The following is a 25,470-nucleotide window of genomic DNA, read 5'->3' on the forward strand; positions in this document are numbered from 1 at the left end:
ACCTCCTGCTTTGGTTTGTATTGACCTGGTAGACTTTGAATTGAAGTCCATTTCTCAAGGGGGTTACAAGTATTTATAACAGGTGGCATGCCATGAAGTTCAAAGATTTTGGCAGATACAAGAGTGTGAATGCCTCGCGCTTCACAATCAGGTATATGCTTCCCAGATGTTATGCCTCATGCTTCACTGTCAGGTGGCATGTTGTACAAATTCTGTGCCCCCCACCTCAGCAATGCCATTAGATGCCAGGAAATTGATGGGATGCAAGCCTCATAATTTATTGGCTCTGTGCCTCGTGCCTCTATACTGCCACCAGCTCTTAGTGAATGGACAAGCTGAATGCCTCACGCATCAAATGTCAGCGCGGTACCGTGACCGGATACAAAAAGGAAGGTATTAGTCTATTTCGAGCAAGTGCGATTTTGGTCAATGAAAAACTGGGATTTTATTGCAATTTTCATGTGTTTTTGCGATTTTTGCACATGGCATCCACTTTTTATCGGTTTTTCACATGCATTAAAAAAAATCGCAACATCCTTGCGAGCGTGATGTGCGATGCAAGGAGAAAAAATTTGAATAGCCAAACGTGATTTTCATGTGCGTTTTTGCACGTGTATGAAAATCACATCTTGTTTCAATAGGCAAATTAACAAATTGCATGGCACTCGCATGAAACTGTCACATACATGTGGGTACAATGTGATTTTTTTTTTTAAACCTGCCCGTAGGAAATAATGATCAAGTTTTCTGCAGAATCGCACTGTTGCGAGAGGAAAATCGCACATATAATACACCCATTATAAATAATGGATTGTATTTCTGTGCAAGCTTTGGGTGCCTCGCAATTCACTAAACTTCCGTAAGAATATCAGCTGTGTGAATACAGCCCTGGGTGCATTCACACTGGCAATTGCCACACGCGAGTTCCGTCTAACTGGGATATGGACAGAACACCCGTGAAAAGGACCTCTGCATTTTGATCTGTATATTCACACAAGCAAGTTTTCTTGCGCCAAAGATAGAAAAATTGCTGCATGTCCTATTTTTGGGCGATTCTATCTTAATAATTGCAGGTGCCATTTTCATCAATTTAGGGCTTATTCACACGGTGTATTTAACATGTGTGGAGAGAAAGTAGAATGGAAAGATTTGCCCTTCTTCTATATATTGGATTGGATCCTGTGGCTCACAAAATACTGATGATAAATACGCCGTGTGAATAAGCCCTTAAACACACGAACGTGTTTTTTCTTTCGCTATGCGACTGTGATAATGACGGCCACATAACGGGACAAAAGGAAACCACGGATTTCATTTATGATTTCAGCAGTTCCGCTTTCACTAACGGTATTCTCGTCCGTTGTACAGGCGAGAAAAAAAATGGGACTTGCCCTATATATAGTATTAACTACGAGTGGGAAAGATCGGACGGCACTTATCTTCTCGCAATTTTTTTCAACCCCCTGCGCTGTGGTGCGGAGTTTGAATGGCCGTCGAGGAAAAAGAAAAAACGTTGTTCATGCGAAACTACACTCCGTACTGGCGAGCGCAGTTGCACATATGTCTGTCTGAAACCGCAGGGAGCATTTACACAGTCGATCTTTCTGCGCAGTTTCACTGCGAGATGCACAGAAATCGCGCGGGAATAGAACCCATTTAGTGGGTGCATTTGCATGCAGTGATTTTCCTTTAGCAGCTCTACGAGAAAAATCGCTGCATGTCACATTTTTGGGCAATATCAACCATTCTTCCCTATGGGAGCAGGAAAAAATTGCAAAATGCTCACATATACATGTGAGTTTCACGCGAATACAATATGATTAGAGATGAGCGAACGTGCTCGGCCACGCCCCTTTTTCGCCCGAATACCGCGATTTCCGAGTACTTCCGTACTCGGGCGAAAAAAATTCGGGGGGCGCCGTGGCGGCACGGGGGGTAGCAGTGGGGAGTGGGGGGGAGAGGGAGAGAGAGAGGGCTCCCCCCTGTTCCCCGCTGCTACCCCCCGCACCGCCACGCCTCTCCCCGCCCCCCGGCGCCCCCCGAATCTTTTCACCCGAGTACTGAAGTACTCGAAAATGGCGGTACTCGGGTGCGTAAGTACTCGAAACGAGTACGTTCGCTCATCTCTAAATATGATATGTTTTTGCTCCCATGGTGCATAATTGGTGGTTTTCATGTGTGAGAAAATTGCAAGCGCAGCGCAAAACTTGAACCATTCGTATAAAAATCGCATATTTGCAGTTGCAATATTGCACTCTCCCGTGTAAATTCAACTATTGAAAGCGCGTGTGATTTTTTTTTTCACATACAAGAAAATCACGTGACAATTGCGTGTACATACATGCAATGTGTTATTAATGCCAAAACGCATCGCAATCTCTAAGAAATCGCAGTTAAATACAGTCCGATTTTCTGTGATCTACATCGCACTCACCCGTGTGAATGCACCCTCACAATGCACGCAGCATGCAATTGGTCAACATGCCTCATTGTCTGCATAGTCCAGAACACAAGAGCTTGCAATCTACTAGTGAAAGTCATGCTCCATCCTGTATACAGGATTAACTCCTATCATGCCAGCCTCCTCTACTGCAAGGCATCTAGTGAGGAGGAATGTGCTCTCCATTGTGGTGAGTGGCACAGGGGCATGCACTGGAGATTAGCCATCCAGGAGTGGATGCCAGGATGATCACACCCGCTGCTCTACCTGGGCACCTCTGTAGCTGTGGAGAGGTTAAAGCAACGGTGCAGGGCTGGATCAGTATGTCACAGCTGCCAGATAAGCCAATAGGAGCTGCCTGCCAAGAGATGGGCTTGGCTTGGTAAGGGAGACAGAGCTAGCTATAGAGAGAGAAGACAGGCAGGATCTCAGCTCCGCGTACCCAGCACCTTCCCAAATAATGACATGTAAGAGCTGGCAAAGTAACACCTGAGGATTTCCTGGCATTGGGCACCTTGGGATGGTGGGGGTGGAGGGGTGGGCATTGCTTGTTGAGCTTTCGTCTTTAATCTATCTTCCTACCCCCCTTTTCTCCCGTAGGATATTGCACACAGAGTGTCAGGATTGGGGGGCTGAAGGTATCTCATCATCACCACATCCACACCGCTGCCACCGTCATGGACACCTCTGGGCACCTTCATGATTCGGGGGTTGGCGACATGGACGAAGAACCCAAGTGTCACTGCCCGTTATCGGGGGACTCTGTCAACCAGCTGCAGAGCCAGAGCTACCATCACAGCCTGTTGCACTCGTCCTCTCCGTCAGCTTTCAGGGCACCTCCTTCCAACAACTCAACCGTCCTCCACCACCCTTCTTCCTCCAGGCAGGGCAGCCAGCTCAATTTAAGTGACCACTTGGTTGGACACTCTCCAACTTCAGCGTCTACAAGTGGGGCTGGCGGAGGATGCAAGCACAGACAAGCCAGTCCTCTCGTCCACAGAAGGGACAGCAACCCATTCACCGAAATAGCCATGAGCTCTTGTAAATACACTGGAGGGGTGATGAAGCCCCTTAGCCGATTAAGTGCCTCCAGAAGGAACCTGATAGACTCAGAACCTGAGAGCCAACCTCTTCAGATTTTTAACTCCAGCAATGCTCCTGAGATAGTCATCTCTTCCAAGGATGAGCGCCACTCCAACCAGAATTTGCACCACCATCATCCCAATGCCACGCAGAACCACCAACACTCAGGCAATAACACCACCACTACCAACTACCCCAAACCCAACAAGAGGAAGCATCAAAACATTGGATATAAATTGGGACATAGGAGGGCGCTTTTTGAAAAACGGAAGAGGCTCAGTGACTACGCACTGATATTCGGGATGTTTGGAATAGTTGTCATGGTCATTGAGACAGAACTGTCATGGGGTTTATACGAAAAGGTAGGATCAACACCGGCGTGAAGAAGACTGTTGTGTTGGGTGGTTGGATTGGTTGGTTTCACACTGATAGAACATGGCACCTTACTTAGAACCTTCCCGACCGGTAGACGACTGTTCCAGGGCCACAGCTTTGTGGTGGCTCCGGCTCTGAAGCAGTTAACGGGCCTCACTCTTGGTAGGTTGGCTGCTCGCCTCCTATCCTACCGGGAGTGAAACAACCTCGATGGCCACAAAATTCAATGCCATCGCAGGGTGGGATGTGCACATATACATAGTCGTACACATCCTATATGGAGGGTGTAGAGGATGCTGGGAGAAAAATGGCTACAGGTGTCAAGGAGGCAGCTGCATGAGGTGAATGTCTGGCATTTGCACAGGGGAATCAGATGCTGTTGAGATGATGAAGCAGAGACAGGGACGAGGCTCTGAGCCGAGGGGGGGACATGGGACTTCTGGCGGATCATTCCCCACTTGTTCTCAGGAAGCAGGCAGAATGTACAATGAGCTCTCCCTCCCGATCTGCAGTCAGGAGGAGAAGCGTCTTCTAAGTCGCAGCTCTGAGCACCATCTGCTGAGCACATCTTAAGATTTCACCGAGGAGACGATCTGCCAGGGAGTAGAGGAAAGAAACTGGGTGAATGGCAATTTGGCCCCATATGGTCCTGGTTATGCTGTGACTATGGAAGGGACTGGGTGCTGGCACCCACCTAATGCCTCCTAGACTTGTATGAGGAATAATTACACTGGTTGGCACCCAGCTTTCCCAGAGTCCTGAATGGTAAACCTGCCTAGTCATTAATGATGCTTCCCAGCAACTTTCAGTAGACTCCATTTTTAAAGGGATGTTGAGGAGTGTAAATAGTTAATGGAGAGTCAGGTCAGCAGGAGGACAGAGATGCCAGTGGTGGGATGACTTGGTGGTGAGGGTACGGAGAGATGACGGGAGGGGTGTTGGTGCCATCTCAGCTGTTGGAGGCTTGTCTAATGCGAGACATCTGCTGCTGTCAGACACCAGTGTGTAATGCAGATGGGGGGCAGAGATTTGGAGCCTCGGGGGCTTCCCAGCGCTGGGATGTGTAATTCCGGGTAACAGGTTCAGAGGCCATATAGACTGTATGGAAACGCTGGGCCCCTGTACATGGAGGCACCTCGGGTATTTTGCAGCACAGGGAGGCTGCAGGTAGAGGGGGTGCCATTAGGACGCACCGCGGGTGGAGAGGCATCGGATGGACGCAGGGTTACGAGGCGTTGTCCCTGGAGGACGGGGGCTTCTGGTGCCCCATCCCCTCCTCCTCTGGATATGCTAATATCTTTATCCGCTCCAGAAGGAAAATCAATACTTTCCACTCTGTGAGTTTTCCACCTCGTTAAAAAGTTGCTTCTTACAGGAAAATGAGTTAATCTCTCTGGCGTGATCTTACTGAGCGTGTGACACCAGCGGGCAGGTGTGCGAGGGGTTAATGTATGCATTACATACCGAGTAATAGGATGGAGTATTAAATATTACACTCCTATTATACAGACTGAGGAGTATGCTATACTACAGTATTACACAATCACACCAGGGAGCATGGGGTATTACAATATGAGGAAATATGGGGACGGGACGGGGGGAAAGTTGGTGGGTGGGGGGTCACATTTTTACACCATCACACCACTGAGTACAGGGGTATTAAATTATTACCACAATCACACCCAAAGTATTACACTATCATACCAGGGGGTACTGGGGTATTACAGTATTATACAATCACAGTATGAGGGAGGGGGATTGCACAATATTAAACCATCACAGCATGGGGTACAGGGTAGTACAGTATTAAATAATCACAGGGGGTACACAGGTACTACCGTATTACACCATCACACCACAGAGTATTACACAATCACACCACGGAGTATTACACCATCACACCACAGCGTATGGGATATTAGTGTATTAAACCATGACACCACAAAGTATTACACCATCATACTAGGGAGTACAGGGGTATTACAGTATTATACAATCACAGTATGAGGGAGAGGGATTGCACAATAATAAACCATCACAGCATGGGGTACAGGGTAGTACAGTATTACACTATCACACCACGGAGTATGGTGTATTACACACCACCACAACATGGAGTACAGGGGTATTGCAGTATTACACCATCACACCATGGAGTACAGGGAATTACAATATTACACAATTACACAGGGGAGTATAGGGGAGGGGTATCACAATATTACATCATCACACCACGGGGTACAAGGTATTACAGCATTAAATCTTCACACTAAGGAGTACACTACAAAAGTAATACCATATTACACCACCACACCATGGAGTACGGGGTATTTTAATATTACACCACTCCAGAGTGGGGTTTTACAGTGTTACACCATCACATCATGGAGTATGGGGTGAGGATTATCACAGTATTATATACATATTACATGGTGCTGAGTATTATACAGACTGGGGAGTATGGGGTAGTACATTATTACACCATCACATCAGTGAGAACGGGTATTGCAGTATTATATATTACACAGTGCTGAGTATTATACAGACCAGAATGCACAGCTGTATTGCAGTCCTACACCAGGGACCACATGGGGAATATTAAAGTACTACATAGAACGGCATATAGTGATATTACATTATGATATCAACAGATGAGGGAGTATGGAGTATTACAGTATTATATAAATATTATACAGTGTTGGATATTGAACCATCAGAGCAAGGGGTATATTACAGTACTAAATGCATATTACATACAGTGCTGAGTGAGTGTGAATGTGTGTGTGTGCGTGTATGTATGTGTGTGTATATATATATATATATATATATATATATATATACATATATAGTGCTGAGCATCACAGGGCACGGGGTATTACACCATCACACACAGGTAGCATGGGGTATTATACCAGCACTCCAAGGAGTGTGTCGTATTACCATATTATACCATCACACCAGGGAGTACCAGGTATTACAGTATTATATGCATCATCAAATTATCAATATATATTACATCATCAAAGCAGTACAGGGGTATTACAGTATTATATGCGTATTACATAGAACTGAGTAAAACACCATACCAACTGGGGAGAATGGGGTATTACAGTATCACACCACAGAATACAGTGTATTACAGTATTATACCATCACACCAGGGACTACAGGGTATTACAGTATTACACCATCAAATCAAGTAGCATGGGGTATTACAGTATTACACCATCACATCACAGAGTACGGGGTACTACAGTATTACACCATCACACCGCGAATTACAGGGTATTACAGCATCACACTTAGGGGTATGGGGTATTACAGTTTTACACCATCACACCAATGGATTACAGGGTGTAGCATTATCATACCACGGATTATGGTGCATTACAGTTTTGTAAAATCACACCAGAGAACACACGGTATTATAGTATTACACCATCACACAAGGGAACAAGGGGTATTACTATATTACACCATTACACCAAAGATTACAGGGTATTATACCATCACACTAAGGAGTAAAGGGTATTACAGTATTATACCATCACAACAGGGAGTACAGAGGTATTACAGTATTACAGCATCATACCATGGAGTACGAGCCAAAACAGTTTTATACTATCACACCAGGGAGCATGGAATATTATAGTATTACACCATCCATGGAATACAGGGGTATTACATCATCATACCACGGAGTAAGGGGCATTACAGTTTTATACCATCACACTGGTGAGACCGGAGTTTTACAGTATTACATCATTATACCATAGAGTACAGGGTAATAATGTTTTATATCATCACACCACGGACTACAAAGGTTTTACCATCATACCAGGGAGTACAAGGGTATTACAGTATTACACAATCACACCAGTGAGTAGAGCAGTATTACATTATTACAACATTGCAACTGGCAGTATGGGGCATTACAGTATTACACCTTCACACCAGGGAGTACATGGGCATTATAGTATTACACTATCACACCAGGGAGGATGGGGTATTACAGTATTACACCATAGCACCAGGGAGTACAGTGGCATTACAGAATTACACCATCACACCCAGAGTAGAGCAGTATTACAGTTTTGCACCATTGCACCAAGTACAGGGTATTACAGTATTAGACTATCATGGTATTACATCACAACACCAGGGAGTACAGATGTATTACAGTATAACAAAATCACACCAGGGAGTACGGGGTATTATAGTTTCAAACCATCACACCACGGAGCACAGTGTATTATAGTGCTACATCATCATACCCCGTAGTACGGGGCATTACATTTTTTTACCCTCGCACCAGGGAGTACAGGGGTATTACAGTATTACACCATCACACCAGGGAGTACAGGGTATTACAGTATTATACCAATGCACCAGGGAGGACAGAGTATTACAGTATTATACCGTTGCACCAGGAAGGACGGGGTATTACAGTATTATACCATCGCACCAGGGAGAACGGGGTATTACAGTATTACATCATCACACCAGGCAGTACAGAGTATTACACTACTATATACAAATTACACAGGCTCTCACATATTTGTGACTCCATCAGGTTACATAGTTGTAAATTTAAATCACATTATATATCCCACAATGCAATAAATTATACTGTGTACAAGTACTGAACCAGCAGGGGGAGGCATTGAGATGTCACCTGAGAGCTTCAGTAGAACCACAAATGTTCTATCACTGACTACAAAATATCTTTCTGACAAATCTTCCCTAGTGTGCGTCAGTGTGGGGTTCACTTGTTGCAGGAAGGTATTAGTGTCTAGTTCAGTAGGTAGAGGATGGTACCAGTGTGCGGTTCAGCAGTTGTGGTATGGTACAATTGTGCGGTTCAGTAGTTGTGGGATGGTACCAGTGTGAGGTTCAGTAGTTGTAGGATGGTGCCAGTGTGAGGGTCAGTAGTTGCAGGCTGGCGCCAGTGTGCGGTTAGGTAGTTTTAGGATGGTACCAGTGTGAGGTTCAGCAGTTGTGGGATGGAAGCAGTGTGCAGTTCAGTAGTTGCTGGATGGTACCAGTGTGCGGTTTAGCAGTTGTGGGATGGTACACGTGTGATGTTCAGTAGTTGTGGGATGGTTCCAGTGTGATGTTCAGTAGTTGCGGGATGGTACCAGTGTGAGATTTAGTATTTGTAGGATAGTGCCAGTGTGAGGTTCAGTAGTTGCGGGCTGGTGCCAGTGTGTGGTTAAGTAGTTGTAGGATGGTATCAGTGTGCCGTTCAGTAGTTTTGGTATGGTACCAGTGTGCGGTTTAGTAGTTTTGTTATGGTACCAGTGTGCGGTTTAGTAGTTTTGTTATGGTACCAGTGTGCGGTTCAGTAATTTTGGTATGGTACCAGTGTGCGGTTCAGTAGTTTTGGTATGGTACCAGTGTGCGGTTCAGTAGTTTTGGTATGGTACCAGTGTGCGGTTCAGTAGTTTTGGTATGGTACCAGTGTGCCGTTCAGTTGTTTTGTTATGGTACCAGTGTGCGGTTCAGTAGTTTTGGTATGGTACCAGTGTGCGGTTCAGTAGTTTTGGTATGGTACCAGTGTGCGGTTCAGTAGTTTTGGTATGGTACCAGTGTGCGGTTCAGTAGTTTTGGTATGGTACCAGTGTGCCGTTCAGTTGTTTTGTTATGGTACCAGTGTGCGGTTCAGTAGTTTTGGTATGGTACCAGTGTGCGGTTCAGTAGTTTTGGTATGGTACCAGTGTGCGGTTCAGTAGTTTTGGTATGGTACCAGTGTGCCGTTCAGTAGTTTTGGTATGGTACCAGTGTGCGGTTCAGTAGTTTTGGTATGTTACCAGTGTGCGGTTCAGTAGTTTTGGTATGGTACCAGTGTGCCGTTCAGTAGTTTTAGGGATGGTACCAGTGTGAGGTTCAGCAGTTGCGGGATGTTACCAGTGTGAGGTTCAGCAGTTGCGGGATGGTGCCAGTGTGAGATTCAGTAGTTGTTGGATGGTACCAGCGTGCGGTTCAGCAGTTGCGAGATGGTACCAGTGTGCGGTTTAGTAGTTGCGGGATGGTACCAGTGTGATGTTCAGTAGTTGCGGGATGGTACCAGCGTGAGATTTAGTATTTGTAGGATAGTGCCAGTCTGAGGTTCAGTAGTTGCGGGCTGGTGCCAGTGTGCGGTTAAGTAGTTTTAGGATGGTACCAGTGTGTGGTTCAGCAGTTGTCGGATGGTGCCAGTGTGAGATTCAGTAGTTGTTGGAAGGTACCAGTGTGCGGTTCAGTAGTTGTGGGATGGTACAAGTGTGAGATTTAGTATTTGTAGGATAGTGCCAGTGTGAAGTTCAGTAGTTGCGGGCTGGTGCCAGTGTGCGGTTAAGTAGTTGTAGGATGGTACTAGTGTGCGGTTCAGTAGTTGTGAGATGGTATTAGTGTGCAGTTCAGTAGTTTTGGTATGGTACCAGTGTGCGATTCAGTAGTTTTGGTATGGTACCAGTATGCGGTTCAGTAGTTTTGGTATGGTACCAGTGTGCCGTTCAGTAGTTTTACGGATGGTACCAGTGTGAGGTTCAGCAGTTGCGGGATGGTACCAGTGTGAGGTTCAGCAGTTGCGGGATGGTACCAGTGTGAGGTTCAGCAGTTGCGGGCTGGTACCAGTGTGCGGTTCAGCAGTTGTGGGATGGTACCAGTGTGCGGTTCAGCAGTTGTGGGTTGTTACCAGTGTGTGGTTTAGTACTTGCGGGATGGTACCAGTGTGTGGTGCAGTATTTGTGGGATGGTACCAGTGTGCGGTTCAGTAATTGCGGGATAGTGCCAGTGTGAGGTTCCATAGTTGAGGGATGCTGCCAGTGTGAGGTTCAGTAGTTGTGGGATGGTACCAATATGAGGTTCAGTAGTTATAGGATGGTACCAGTGTAAGATTTAGTATTCGTAGGATGGTGCCAGTGTGCGGTTCAGTAGTTTTGGGATGGTACCAGTGTGTGGTTCAGCAGTTGCGGGCTGGTACCAGTGTGTGGTTCAGCAGTTGCGGGCTGGTACCAGTGTGAGGTTCAGTAGTTGCGGGATGGTGCCAGTTTGAGGTTCAGAAGTTGTGGGATGGTACCAATGTGAGGTTAAGTAATTGCGGGATGGTACCAGTGTTAGATTTAGTATTTATAGGATTGTGCCAGTGTGAGTTTCAGTAGTTGCGAAATGGTGCCAGTGTGAGGTTCAGTAGTTGTGGGATGTGCCAGTGTGAGGTTCAGTAGTTGCAGGATGCTATCAGTTTGAGATTTAGTTTTTGTCGGATGGTGCCAATGTGCGGTTTGTAGTTGCGGGCTGGTTTTAGTGTGTGGTTCAGCAGTTGCGGGATGGTACCAGTGTGCGGTTTACTAGTTGTAGGATGATACTAGTGTTAGGCTCAGTAGTTGTAGGATAGTGCCAGTGGAAGGTTCAATAGTTGTGGGATGGTGCCAGTGAGAGGTTCAGTAGTTGCGGGATGGTGCCAGTGGGAGGTTCAGTAGTTGTAGGATGGTCGCAACGTGAGGTTCAGTAGTTGCAGGATAGTACCAGTGTGAGATTTGGTATTCGTAGGATGGTGCCAGTGTACGGGCTGTAGTTGCGGGCTGGTACCAATGTGCGATTCAGCAGTTGCAGGATGGTACCAGTATGTGGTTCAGTAGTAGCGGGATGCTACCAATGTGTGGTTCAGTAGTTTTGGTATGGTAATAGTGTGCGGTTCAGTAGTTGCAGGATGGTACCAGTGTGCAGTTCAGTAGTTTTGGGATAGTACCAGTGTAAGGGTTCAGCAGTTGCGGCATCTCACCAGTGTGAGGTTCAGTAGTTTTGGAATGGTGCCAGTGAGAGGTTCAGCAGCTGTGGGATGGTACCAGTGTGCGGTTTACCAATTGTGAGATGGTATCAGTGTGCGGTTCAGTAGTTTTAGTATGGTACCAGTGTGCGGTTCAGTAGTTTTGTTATGGTACCAGTGTGCGGTTCAGTAGTTTTGGTATGGTACCAGTGTGCGGTTCAGTAGTTTTGGTATGCTACCAGTGTGCTGTTCAGTAGTTTTAGGGATGGTACCAGTGTGAGGTTCAGCAGTTGCGGGATGGTATGAGTGTGAGGTTCAGCAGTTGCGGGATGGTACCAGTGTGCGGTTCAGCATTTGTGGGCTGGTACCAGTGTGCAGTTCAGCAGTTGTGGGCTGGTACCAGTGTGTGGTTAATACTTGCGGGATGGTACCAGTGTGAGGTGCAGTAGTTGTGGGATGGTACCAGTGTGCGGTTCAGTAATTGCGGGATAGTGCCAGTGTGAGGTTCAATAGTTGAGGGATGCTGCCAGTGTGAGGTTCAGAAGTTGTGGGATGGTACCAATATGAGGCTCAGTAGTTATAGGATGGTACCAGTGTAAGATTTAGTATTCGTAGGATGGTGCCAGTGTGCGGTTCAGTAGTTTTGGGCTGGTACCAGTGTGAGGTTCAGTAGTTGCGGGATGGTGCCAGTGTGAGGTTCAGTAATTGCGGGATGGTACCAGTGTTAGATTTAGTATTTATAGGATTGTACAAGTGTGAGGTTCAGTAGTTGTGGGATGGTACTAGTGTGCGGTTCAGTAGTTGTGGGATGGTACCAGGTTGCAGCTCCGTGGTTTTGGGATGGTACCAGTGTGCGGTTCAGCAGTTGCGAGATGGTACAAGTTTTCGGTTTAGTAGTTGCTGTATGCTACCAATGTGAGTTTCAGTAGTTGCGGAATGGTACCAGTGTGAGGTTCAGTAGTTGTGGGATGTGTCAGTGTGAGGTTCACTAGTTGCGGGATGGTGCCAGTGTGAGGTTCAGTAGTTGCAGGATGGTAGCAACGTGAGGTTCATTAGTTGCAGGATGCTATCAGTTTGAGATTTAGTTTTTGTCGGATGGTGCCAATGTGCGGTTTGTAGTTGCGGGCTGGTTTTAGTGTGTGGTTCAGCAGTTGCGGGATGGTACCAGTGTGCGGTTTACTAGTTGTAGGATGATACTAGTGTTAGGCTCAGTAGTTGTGGGATGGTGCCAGTGGAAGGTTCAATAGTTGTGGGATGGTGCCAGTGAGAGGTTCAGTAGTTGTGGGATGGTGCCAGTGGGAGGTTCAGTAGTTGTAGGATGGTCGCAACGTGAGGTTCAGTAGTTGCAGGATAGTACCAGTGTGAGATTTGGTATTCGTAGGATGGTGCCAGTGTATGGGCTGTAGTTGCGGGCTGGTACCAATGTGCGATTCAGCAGTTGCAGGATGGTACCAGTATGTGGTTCAGTAGTAGCGGGATGGTACCAATGTGTGGTTCAGTAGTTTTGGTAAGGTAATAGTGTGCGGTTCAGTAGTTGCGGGATGGTACCAGTGTGCAGTTCAGTAGTTTTGGTATGGTACCAGTGTAAGGGTTCAGCAGTTGCGGGATGTCACCAGTGTGAGGTTCAGTAGTTTTGGAATGGTGCCAGTGAGAGGTTCAGCAGCTGTGGGATGGTACCAGTGTGCGGTTTAGCAATTGTGAGATGGTACCAGTGTGCGGTTCAGTAGTTTTGGGATGATACCAGTGTTAGGGTTCAGCAGTTGCGGGATTGTACCAGTGGGAGGTTCATCAGTTGTGGGATGTCACCAGTGTGAGGTTCAGTAGTTTTGGAATGGTGCCAGTGAGAGGTTCAGCAGCTGTGGGATGGTACCAGTGTGCGGTTTAGCAATTGTGAGATGGTACCAGTGTGTGTTTTAGTAGTTGCGGGATGGTACCAGTGTTCGGTTCAGTAGTTGCAGAATGGTGCCAGTGTGAGATTCAGTAGTTGCGGGATGCTACCAGTGTGAGGTTGAGAATTTGTGGGATGGTATCAATGTGAGGTTCAGTAGTTATAGGATGGTACCAGTGTGATATTTAGTATTCGTAGGATGGTGCCATTGTGCAGGCTGTAGTTGTGGTATGGTACCAGTGTGTGGTTTAGCAGTTGTAGGATGGTAGCAGTGTGCGGTTTAGTAGTTGCGGGATGGTGCCAGTGTGAGGTTCAGTAGTTGCAGGATGGTGCCAGTGTGAGGTTCAGTAGTTGCAGGATGGTGCCAGTGTGAGGGTCAGTAGTTGTGGGATAGTACCAGAATGAGAGTCAGTATTTGTGAGATGGTGCCAGTGTGCGGTTCAGTAGTTGTGGGATGGTACCAGTGTGAGGTTCAGCAGTTGCGGGATGGTATGAGTGTGAGGTTCAGCAGTTGCGGGATGGTGCCAGTGTGCGGTTCAGTAGTGGTACCAGTGTGAAGGTCAGTAGTTGTGGGATGGTACCAGTGTGCGGTTCAGTAGTTGCGGGATGGTACCAATGTGCGGTTCAGTAGTTGTAGGATGGTAGCAACGTGAGGTTCAGTAGTTGCAGGATAGTACCGATGTGAGATTTAGTGTTCGTAGGATGGTGCCAATGTGCGGGCTGGTACCAGTGTGCGGTTCAGCAGTTGTGGGATTGTAGCGGTGTGCTGTTCAGTAGTTGTGAGATGGTGCTATGTCAGGTTCAGTAGTTGCGGGATGGTGCCAGTGTGAGGTTCAGAAGTTGTAGGATGGTAGCAGCGTGAGGTTCAATAGTTGCGGGATGGTACCAGTGTGAGATTTAGTATTCGTAGGATATTGCCAGTGTGCAGGCTGTAGTTGTGGGTTCGTATCAGTGTGCGATTCAGCAGTTGTGTGATGGTACCAGTGTGTTGTATCAGTAGTTTTGGAATGGTACCAATATGAGGTTCAGTAGTTGCGAGACGGTACTAGTGTGAGGTTCAGCAGTAGTGCGATAGTACTAGTGTGAGATTTAGTATTCGTAGGATGGTGCCAGTGTTCAGTTTAGTAGCTGTGGGATGGTACAAGTGTGCGGTTTAGTAGTTGCTGGATGGTACCAGTGTGCGGTTTAGTAGTTGTGGGATGGTGCCAGTGTGAGGTTCAGTAGTTGCAGAATGGTTCCAGTGTGAGGTTCAGTAGTTGTAGGATGGTAGCAACGTGAGGTTCAGTAAATGCAGGATGGTATCAGTGTGAGATTGTTCTCGTAGGATGGTGCCAGTGTGCAGGCTGTAGTTGCGGGTTCGTACCAGTGTGCGATTCAGCAGTTGTGTGATGGTACCAGTGTGTGGTTCAGTAGTTGTGGAATGGTACCAATATGAGGTTCAGTAGTTGCTTGATGGTACTGGTGTGAGGTTCAGCAGTAGTGCGATAGTACCAGTGTGAGATTTAGTATTTGTAGGATGGTGCCAGTGTGCGGGCTGTAGTTGTGGGCTGGTACTAGTGTGTGGTTTACTAGTTGCGGGATGGTACCTGTGTGAGGTTCAGTAGTTGCCGGATGGTGCCAGGGTGAGGTTTAGAAGTTGTGGGATGGTAACAATGTGAGGTTCAGTAGTTGTGGAATGGTAACATTGGAGGTTAAGTAGTTGCGGGAATGTACAGGTGTGCGGTTCAGCAGTTGTGGAATGGTACCAATGTGAAATTCATTAGTTGCGGGATGGTACAGGTGTGCGGTTCAGTAATTGCGGGATGGTACTAGTGTGAGAATCAGCAGTAGTGGGATAGTACCAGTGTAAGATTTAGTATTCGAAGGATGGTGCCAGTGTGTGGTTCAGTAGTTGTGGGATGGTACCAGTGTGTAGTTTAGTAGTTGTGGGATGGTACCAGCGTGTAGTTCAGTAGTTGTGGGATGGTACCAGTGTGCGGTTCAGTAGTTGCGAGATGGTACCAGTGTGCAGTTCAGTAGTTGTGGCATGGTGCCAGTGTGAGGTTCAGTAGTTGCGGGCTGGTGCCAGTGTGCGGTTTAGTAGTTGAGGGCTGGTACCAGTGTGCGGTTCAGTAGTTGTGGGATGGTGCCATTGTGTGGTTCAGTAGTTGTGGGATGGTGCCAGTGTGCGGTTCATTAGTTGTGGGATGGTGCCAGTGTGCGGTTCAGTAGTTGTGGGATGGTATGAGTGTGAGGTACAGTAGTTGCAGAATGGTAACAGTGTGCGGTTCAGTAGTTGTGGGATGGTACCAGTGTGAGGGTCAGTAGTTGTGGGATTGTACCATTGTGACGGTGGGTAGTTGTGGGATGGTACTAGTGTGAGGGTCAGTAGTTGTGGGATGGTACTGGTGTGCGGTTCAGTAATTATGGGATGGTGCCAGTGTGCAGTTCAGCAGTTGTGGGATGGTACCAGTTCGAGCGCCAGTAGTTGCCGGATGGTACCAGTGTGAGGTTCAGTAGTTGTGAGATGGTGCCATGTGAGATTCAGTAGTTGCGGAATGGTGCCAGTGTGTGGTTCAGTAGTTGTGGGATGGTACCAGTTCCAGAGTCAGTACTTGTGGGATGGTACGAGTGTGTGGTTCATTAGTTGTGGCATGGTGCCAGTGTGAGGTTCAGTAATTGTGGCATGGTGCCAGTGTGAGGTTCTGTAGTTGCGAGCTGGTGCCAGTGTGCGGTTTAGTAGTTGAGCGGTGGTACCAGTGTGTGGTTCAGTAGTTGTGGGATGGTGCCAGTGTGCTGTTCAGTAGTTGTCAGATGGTGCCAGTGTGCGGTTCAGTAGTAGTGAGATGGTACCAGTTCCAGCATCAATACTTGTATGATGGTACGCGTGTGTGATTCAGTAGTTGTGGGATGGTGCCAGTGTGCGGTTTATTAGTTGTGGGATGGTGCAGTGTGCGGTTTAGTAGTTGTGGGATGGTATAAGTGTGCGGTTTAGTAGTTGCTGGATGGTACCAGTGTGCGGTTTAGTAATTGCGGGATGGTACCAGTGGGAGGTTCAGTAGTTGTGGGATGGTACCAATGTGAGGTTCAGTAATTGCGGGATGGTACCGGTGTGCGGTTCAGTAGTTGTGGGATGGTACTAGTTCCAGCGTCAGTACTTGTGGGATGGTACGAGTGTGTGGTTCAGTAGTTGTGGGATGGTGCCAGTGTGCGGTTCATTAGTTGTGGGATGGTGCCAGTTCAAGTGTCAGTAGTTGCGGGATGGTACGGATGTGTGGTTCAGTAGTTGCAGAATGGTACCAGTGTGAGGGTCAGTAGTTGTGGGATGGTACCAGTGTGACGGTGGGTAGTTGTGGGATGGTACCAGTGTGAGGGTCAGTAATTGTGGGATGATACTGGTGTGCGGTTCAGTAATTGTGGGATGATGCCGGTGTGCGTTTCAGTAGTTGTGGGATGGTGCCAGTGTGCGGTTCAGTAGTTGTGTGATGGTACCAGTTCGAGTGTCAGTAGTTGTGGGATGGTACCAGTGTGCGGTTCAGTAGTTGTGTGATGGTACCAGTTCGAGTGTCAGTAGTTGTGGGATGGTACCAGTGTGAGGTTCAGTAATTGTGGGATGGTGCCAGTGTGCGGTTCATTAGTTGTGGGATGGTGCCAGTGTGCAGTTCAGTAATTGTGGGATGGTACCAGTTCAAGCGTCAGTAGTTGCGGGTTGGTACGAGTGTGTGGTTCAGTAGTTGCAGAATGGTACCAGTGTGAGGGTCAGTAGTTGTGGGATGGTACCAGTGTGACGGTGGGTAGTTGTGGGATGGTACCAGTGTGAGGGTCAATAATTGTGGGATGATACTGGTGTGCGGTTCAGTAATTGTGGGATGGTGCCAGTGTGCGGTTCAGTAGTTGCGGAATGGTGCCAGTGTGCGGTTCAGTAGTTGCGGGATGGTACCAGTGTGAGATTTAGTATTCGTAGGATGGTGCCAGTGTGCAGGCTGTTGTTGCGGGTTTGTACCAGTGTGCGATTCAACAACTGTGTGATGGTACCAGTGTGTGGTTCAGTAGTTGCAGGATGGTAAAAGTGTGCGGTTCAGTAGTATTAGGATGGTACCAGTGTGCGGCTCAGCAGTTGTGGGATGGTACAAGTGTGAGTGTCAGTAGTTGTGGGATGGTACCAGTGTGAGAGTCAGTAGTTGTGGGATGGTACTAGTGTGAGGGTCAGTAGTTTTGGAATGGTACCAGTGTGAGGTTCAGTAGTTGTTGGATGGCACCGTGTGAGGTTCAGTAGTTGCGGACTGGTGCCAGTGTGCGGTTCAGTACTTGTGGGATAGTACCAGTATGAGAGTCAGTAGTTGTGGGATAGTGCCAGTGTGCGGTTCAATAGTTGTGGGATGTTACCAGTGTGAGGATCATTAGTTGTGGAACGGTACCAATATGAGGTTCAGTAGTTGCGAGACGGTACTAGTGTGAGGTTCAGCAGTAGTGCGATAGTACCAGTGTGAGATTTAGTGTTCGTCGGATGGTGCCAGTGTGCGGTTTAGTAGTTGTGGGATGGTACAAGTGTGCGGTTTAGTAGTTTCTGGATGGTACCAGTGTGCGGTTTAGTAATTGCGGGATGGTACCAGTGTGAGATTCAGTAGTTGCAGGATGGTGCCAATGTGAGGTTCAGTAGTTGCGGGAAGGTGCCAGTGTAAGGTTTAGTAGTTGTGGGATGGTGCCAGTGTGAGATTCAGTAATTGCGGGTTGCTGCCAGTGTGAGGTTCAGTAGTAGTAGGATGGTAGCAACGTGAGGTTCATTAGTTGCAGGATGGTATCAGTTTGATATTTAGTTTTCGTAGGATGGTGCCAGTGTGCAGGCTGTAGTTGTGGGCTGGTACTAGTGTGTGGTTCAGCAGTTGTGGGATGGTACCAGTGTGCGGTTTACTAGTTGCGGAATGGTACCAGTGTGAGGTTCAGTAGTTGCGGGATGGTGAGAGTGGGAGGTTCAGTAGTTGTGGGATGTTGCGCGTGTGAGGTTCAATAGTTGCGGGATGTTGCGCGTGTGAGGTTAAATAGTTGCTGGAATGTACAGGTGTGCGGTTCAGTAGTTGTGGAATGGTACTAATGTGAGGTTCATTAGTTGCGGGAAGGGTACAGGTGTGCGATTCAGTACTTACGGGATGGTACTAGTGTGAGAATCAGCAGTATTGGGATAGTACCAGTGTGAGTATTCGTAGAATGGTGCCAGTGTGTGGTTCAGTAGTTGTGGCATGGTGCCAGTGTGAGGTTCAGTAATTGTGGCATGGTGCCAGTGTGAGGTTCCTTAGTTGCGGGTTGGTGTCAGTGTGCGGTTAAGTAGTTGAGGACTGGTGCCAGTGTGACGGTGGGTAGTTGTGGGATGGTACTCGTGTGAGGGTCTGTAGTTGTGGGATGGTACCAGTGTGCAATTCATTAGTTGAGGTATGGTGCCAGTATGTGGTTCAGTAGTTGTGGGATGGTACCAGTGTGCGGTTCATTAGTTGAGGGATGGTGCCAGTGTGCAGTTCAGTAGTTTTGGGATGGTGTCAGTGTGAAGTTTAGTAGTTGTGGGATGGTACCAGTGTGCCGGTGGGTAGTTGTGGGATGGTACTCGTGTGACGGTCTGTAGTTGTGGGATGGTACTGGTGTGCGGTTCAGTAATTGTGGGATTGTGCCAGTGTGCGGTTCAGTAGTTGTGGGATGGTACCAGTGTGCGGTTCATTAGTTGAGGGATGGTGCCAGTGTGCGGTTCAGTAGTTGTGGGATGGTACCAGTTTGAGCGTCAGTAGTTGCGGGATGGTACCAGTGTGAAGTTCAGTAGTTGTGAGATGGTGCTGTGTGAGGTTCAGTAGTTGCAGGATGGTGCCAGTGTGAGGTTCAGTAGTTGTAGGAAGGTAGCAACGTGAGGTTCAGCAGTTGCGGGGTGGTACCCGTGTGCGATTTAGTATTCGTAGGATGGTTCCAGTGTGCAGGCTGTAGTTGCGGGTTCCTACCAGTGTGCGATTAAGCAATTATGTGATGGTACCAGTGTGTGGTTCAGTAGTTGCAGGATGGTACCAGTGTGTGGTTCAGCAGTTGCGGGATGGTACCAGTGTGTGGTTTAGTAGTTGCGGGATGGTGCCAGTGTGAGGTTCAGTAGTTGCGGGATGGTGCCAGTGTGAGGTTCAGAAGTTGTGGGATGGTACCAGTGTGAGTGTCTGTAGATGTGGGATGGTACCAGTGTGAGAGTCAGTAGTTGTGGGATGGTACTAGTGTCAGGGTCAGTATTTGTTGGATGATACCAGTGTGAGGTTCAGCAGTTGCGGGATGGTACCAGTGTGTGGTTTAGTAGTTGCGGGATGGTACCAGTGTGTGGTTCAGCTGTTCCGGGATGGTACCAGTGTGTGGTTTAGTAGTTGCGGGATGGTGCCAGTGTGAGGTTCAGTAGTTGCAGGATGGTGCCAGTGTGAGGGTCAGTAGTTGTGGGATAGTACCAGAATGAGAGTCAGTATTTGTGAGATGGTGCCAGTGTGCGGTTCAGTAGTTGTGGGATGGTACCAGTGTGAAGGTCAGTAGTTGTGGGATGGTACCAGTGTGCGGTTCAGTAGTTGCGGGATGGTACCAATGTGCGGTTCAGTAGTTGTGGGATGGTACCAGTGTGCGGTTTAGTAGTTGCGGGATGGTGCCAGTGTGCTGTTCAGTAGTTGCAGGATGGTGGGGTTTATTACTTGCATAATATAAAATAACAACTATCATGTGTGCTACAATGGTGGTTGTCACCAAGCTTTCCAAGGATTACCGTAAGGATGACATGGCTTGGTGCTTTATATTTGGGGGAGGAGGGGGAGGTATTTTTGTATGTTGGGGACACCAGCTGATGTGTTTGGTCACATTTCTCTCTCGGCGTCTCCAGTATCGCCCGTCTATCAACGCTGGAAAGTTGTTTATATGTAATTAATGGAACTAACCCTCAGGGGGTCTCCACCAGAGGAGGAAATAAACGTCTGCGACCGAGCAGGACAGAGATAACGAATCTGGAGAATCAATGTGAAATAATCAGCTCTGCTGCCAGGAGGGGCCGGGGGCATTCATCAGAGATGCGGGCCAGGTAATGAGCAGAGATAGGCAGGCGAGCGGCCTCTGCTACACGATGCCGGGTGACACGCGGTATACAGGAAAGCAAAAGGGGAAGGGGGGTCACAGATATTAGTCACATGACTGTAAACTAGATGCATCGCCATATAGCGCTCAGTCACTTGTACAGATCATCAAGCTTTCTACTCCAGTCACAACCAAAGCTCTATGCAAGGTTCTGTCAGCCACCACTGGGAATCTGTCCACGCGGTCCTAACAAACCGCCCCTAACAGCTCAGCTGGGATGCCACACTGCTAGAAAATCGCAAGTGGCAGCCATGTTTTGGCAAGAAATCAGACATCTCATGAGCAAAGCTGTGATTTTGCCACGATTTTCTTGCAGCGATGGCTTGTGTGAAACATCCGTTAGTGAGCATTATCAGACTTTTCGTGTTCTTGGCGGGGCTGCTGGGGTAAGATAGTGCCCCCGGACAGTCTCATTCATGTATGCTATACTGGCGTTCTTATCTCAAAGTCAGCGGATAAATTATTGAATCAACACGTGAACGCTCGCACGCCGTGTCGGCCTCGTCATGCCCGGATCAGAACGCCGCCAGTGTTTATCCTAATGACATCAGTTCTATCAAGTGTACATGGGTGGCTGATAGTACAGAGCAATAGAGCCTATATATGTGTATACGCTGCCCCCTTGGTAGGCTGCCATTTATGAGCAGTCGCTCTCTCTTGCTGTTAAGTGGGTGTGATGGAGCTCTGGGATTGCTGACAACCTTGTCTAGTGGTAGTCATAGCTCCGCACCTACTGCAGTTGCTATGGTCGACGGCTTTCTGAGGTATTTTCATGGTGATGTGTGGGATGGAGGTCTATGGGCCGTGTTACACAGATGAGCCCAAATCAACAAGATTGGCGCTTGTGAAAATGGCCTTTACAGAACAACGCCAGCTGTAAGCTCATGCAGTACTTTATCCCCATACAGTATGACGCAGTAGTGAGTGCCTGCTAGTCGCTGACTTGGGGCGTACAATCGCCGGACCCTGGAACGGGACTTCAGTCGTGGCGCGGTTTTCTGAGGAACGAGAGAGAGACGAGAGTGTAAGACAGGAGTGGGCCTTGTGTGTCAGGATGATAAGATGTCCTTGTTGCCCATAGCAACCAATCACAGCGCAACTTTCACTTCTTAGGCTGGATTCACACAGGGCGGAATTGCCACGGAATTTCCAGGCGGAATTTTTGCACGGAAATTCCGTTGGCAATTTTTATTGCGAGATAAAGCAGCAAATTTGCAGATTTTGCAGATTTGCAAAAAAGCTCGTTCACGTGCAGTGGAGAAGCCGCACTGAAGCTGACATGCCGTGCGGAAATCAAAACCGCGGCATGTCATATCTAGCGCCGTCTCCACTGCGACCATCTCTCCTCTCTATGGAAAGAGATTTCCGCAGCAGAATGCAGGCTTTGAAGCGGCATCTCAGCCACGGAAATCTCGTGGTATTTCCATGCAGTCCCGCTGCAGTCATTCCGCGAGATTTCTGTGGGATATACGCTCAGTGCGAACCCAGCCTAAGCTGCCGTGGTAAAGTGAAAGCTGCGCTGTGATAGATCGATGTGGGCAACAGAGGCTCAGTTCAGTCAATGTCCTGCTTGGTCTGGTTGCCGGCCGGGCCGCAGCTGCTCGGTGCGGGTAATTACTTTTTAATGGCTTTTAATTGGGCTGATAAAAAATTAATACTGGCCCCGGTCTTCTGGACAGATTACCGGCCGGGCGGGTGGCTTACTTGCTCGGTGACAACCGTATCTGTGAGGTCTGAAGATCTATGTAATGTATTATATCCACAGGATCGGGTGATCCAAAGGGCATCATCGGGGTTGCTCTCGCGTCTTCCAACCAATCGTGAAAATCATCACATGTCCTTTTCGCTTGGAGTTGGCTCATTGGATGTCTCATTTCCGTAGCGCAGCACAGCCAGTACAATCTGCTGCAGACGCTCTTGCGACAAACACTTTTTTAGCCCCCTATTGACGCTTTTTGACACCCATCCCTACAGACAGAATGCAGATGTTCCCCCATATGTCCTTTTACTACTAGTTTGTTCCTTTAAGATCTCCATTAGCCGCTCTTCTCACATAATCCGGTTGTCAGTCTGTTTTCGAGTCCTGAATGTAAAATGAAATCAAATCCGACAACGAGCAATGTATTTCCTGTAAGACCAGCGTATGCGTGTTTTTTTTTTTCCCGTGGCTTCACTCAAGGCTGAATGCTTTAGTAATCATTTTTGTATTGTGTAACACACTGCGGGTGACTCACGACAGGTTACAGCGAAGGCGCACTCCCATGTCAACTAAACCGTGTTCGTATACTTACATTTGCATCCATCACGCCTGTCCTTGTAATTCCAAATATTCTACGTTTTTTCAGCAGACCGCTCAGATAGCAGCCTCCCTGTGCAATGAGCTGCATCCATGAGACTGAAGTGTCAGCTCTTCCTACATCGCCTTCATACTTTGTATTCTTCTTGCTCGCCAAAGCAGAGATGTAGCCGACAAAACTCTTCCATCAACATTTGACTTATATTGTCTTGCCGAGTCTTTACTGGGAGAAGCAGTCTCCGATCCCTCCCGTCCCTCCTACAAAAATGTATTCTTCAAGGGTGCAGGTGCAAGTGAAGGGAAATCTACATTCATATACTTATGTTGGTGATGTCATCAACAGGGGGCAGAGCTGTGACTACCTCTCAGACATGGCTGCCCCAAGCCTTCATGTAGCTCAAGGCAAAGTGTAGTGTCCGAGGAGCGGGCCATGGGCTAGGAGACAGCAGGGTAGAGTTTGGGCCTCGTCACGTTGGCTCTACCATCTCCCACGCAGAAGGCAACTGGTGATAGTCCACGGGCCGAGGGCAGGTTAAATGGGAAACCCAATAATGGATAACCTTGGTCTTTTATGTCACGCGTGACGCCACCATTTCTACTGCCGCTGCGGAATTCCTGGATGGCGGAGTAAACTCACCCTCGCGCAGCCTCCTTGGGGAAAATTCTAGTTGTCAGAGCAAAGCCACGCACACACGAGGTTCTTTTAAGACACAGCCTCCGGAACTGGATGGGCGACTGGTCACTTTACTTGAAGTAACTTGATTAGAACTTTGAAATGCACACCAGCAGGAAAACAGAGTAAAACATTAAAGTGGTGTGACAGGGTGTACAGGAGAAACCACAGTCCTGTTATCTGTAGGTCCTGATCCAGGCAACACGCTCTCTTCTCTCCGACACTCTACCGGTCAACACTCGCATTTGATAAAACTGGGTGTGCTGCATGACGGTTCCTCACTCTCTCTCCTAGCATGGGAAGGGTCCTTCCATATCTCCTGGGTACCGCAGTCCTAGAGCAGGCTGTAGATTCCTTTCCGCCTCTTTCATTCTGGGCTGTACAGGCTGAAGGTGCCTGTGTGGTTCTCTTGCAGAACTCTTCTCCTCTCTCTTGCAAGCCCAGAACAGAACAACCCCTTGCACACACTTTGCAATCACATATATCACACATGGTCACATGACAAAACAAACAGATACAGTTTCCAGACCGTCAGCTCACATATCAGACACTTAACCCTTTCAGTGCTGGAGCTATGCAATACACATCATTCATGCAACACAGAAGACACTGACATTACATGGACAAATGCATGCATACAATTATGGAGGGGCCCCGTTGTACTGGGTCACTACATAAGTGTGCAATGGCGCCCCCCTAAACACACACAAGATATAAAAAACACTCATTTTACAGATATTGTGAGCGGCAAGATACCTAAAACTTGTTTGAACCATTGAGATTTCTATGAAGTGACAGAGTAATAGTGCCCCTAACAGTGCCCCCCCCCCTCAATGGCCCCAGAGGTGATAATGCCCCCAATAGTAATAGTGACCCCTGTTAGTAGCCTCAGTAGTAAGAGTGACTCCGTTATGGACCACAGTAGTAAAAGTGACCCTATTAAGGACCCCAGTAGTTAAAGTGACCATATTAAGGGCCCTAGTAGTAAGAGTGACTTCATTATGGGTCCTAGTAGTAATAGTGACCCTCGTTAGTGGCCTCAGTAGTAAGAGTGATTTGGTTATGGGCCCCAGTAGTAAGAGTGACGTCCATAGTGGTCCAAGTACTAATACTGACTTAGTCAGTGGCTCCAGTGATAATAATGCCCCCAGAAGGGGCCCCAATAGTAAGAGTAACTCCGTTATGGGCCCCAGTGGCAATAGAGTCCCCAGCAGTGGACCTCCAGCCGGGCAGAAAACTGTCAAGCATTGAACTCACTCTGTCCATAGCTCCTGACAGGCCCCCACCACTGCAGCTGTAAATAGACTGTGATCTCAAACCTCCGCCCATCATCAGCATGCAGGAACACAGATGCTGGGGGGAAAGGTCAGAGGTCATAGACCTATTAGAACTGCGGTGACCGCAATACGGGGGCTGTGGAAGAAGTGAGTAAACTCCTTGTCGGGTTCCTGGCTGGTTGTCAGCTGTAATAGATGATGTCACTATAGTATAAGGTGTGTGGATCTCAAGTCTGATCACATGTCATTATATCAGTGATGTCATTAGTGGCAGGCGGGGCTGTGACTACCTCTCAGACATGATATACAGGTTGGTTGTCAGCAGAAATAGATGATGTCACTGTAGTATAAGATGTGTGGATCTCATGTCTGATCACATTCATTATATCACTGATATCATCAGCAGGGGGCGGGGCTGTGACTACCTCTCAGACATGATATACAGGCTGGTTGTCAGCAATAATCGATGAATAGCTGTTACTGAAGTATAAGTTTTGTACACAGATATACATAATAAGTTTTAGCTTTCTTTTTCAGGGTAATATAGTTCAGGTTGTGGGGCGAAATACATAATAATAGTTTCCGGT

General features: G+C 47.8%; 1 protein-coding gene across 1 annotated transcript in view; it reads left to right on the forward strand.

The window, feature by feature from the left end:
• The first annotated feature begins 2,881 nt into the window (after nucleotides 1–2,881).
• Nucleotides 2,882–25,470, forward strand: part of KCNN3 (potassium calcium-activated channel subfamily N member 3) — a 126,256-nt gene continuing 103,667 nt past the window's right edge. Inside the window, exons 1-2 of the mRNA XM_066605890.1 lie at nucleotides 2,882–2,907; nucleotides 3,041–3,885. Of these exons, the coding sequence (XP_066461987.1) occupies nucleotides 3,118–3,885 (768 nt within the window). The 5' untranslated portion in view covers nucleotides 2,882–2,907; nucleotides 3,041–3,117. The remainder of the gene's footprint in view (nucleotides 2,908–3,040; nucleotides 3,886–25,470) is intronic.

The sequence above is a fragment of the Eleutherodactylus coqui genome, chromosome 6 (assembly GCF_035609145.1).
Source record: "Eleutherodactylus coqui strain aEleCoq1 chromosome 6, aEleCoq1.hap1, whole genome shotgun sequence".
In the NCBI taxonomy this organism is placed as follows: Eukaryota; Metazoa; Chordata; class Amphibia; order Anura; family Eleutherodactylidae; genus Eleutherodactylus; species Eleutherodactylus coqui.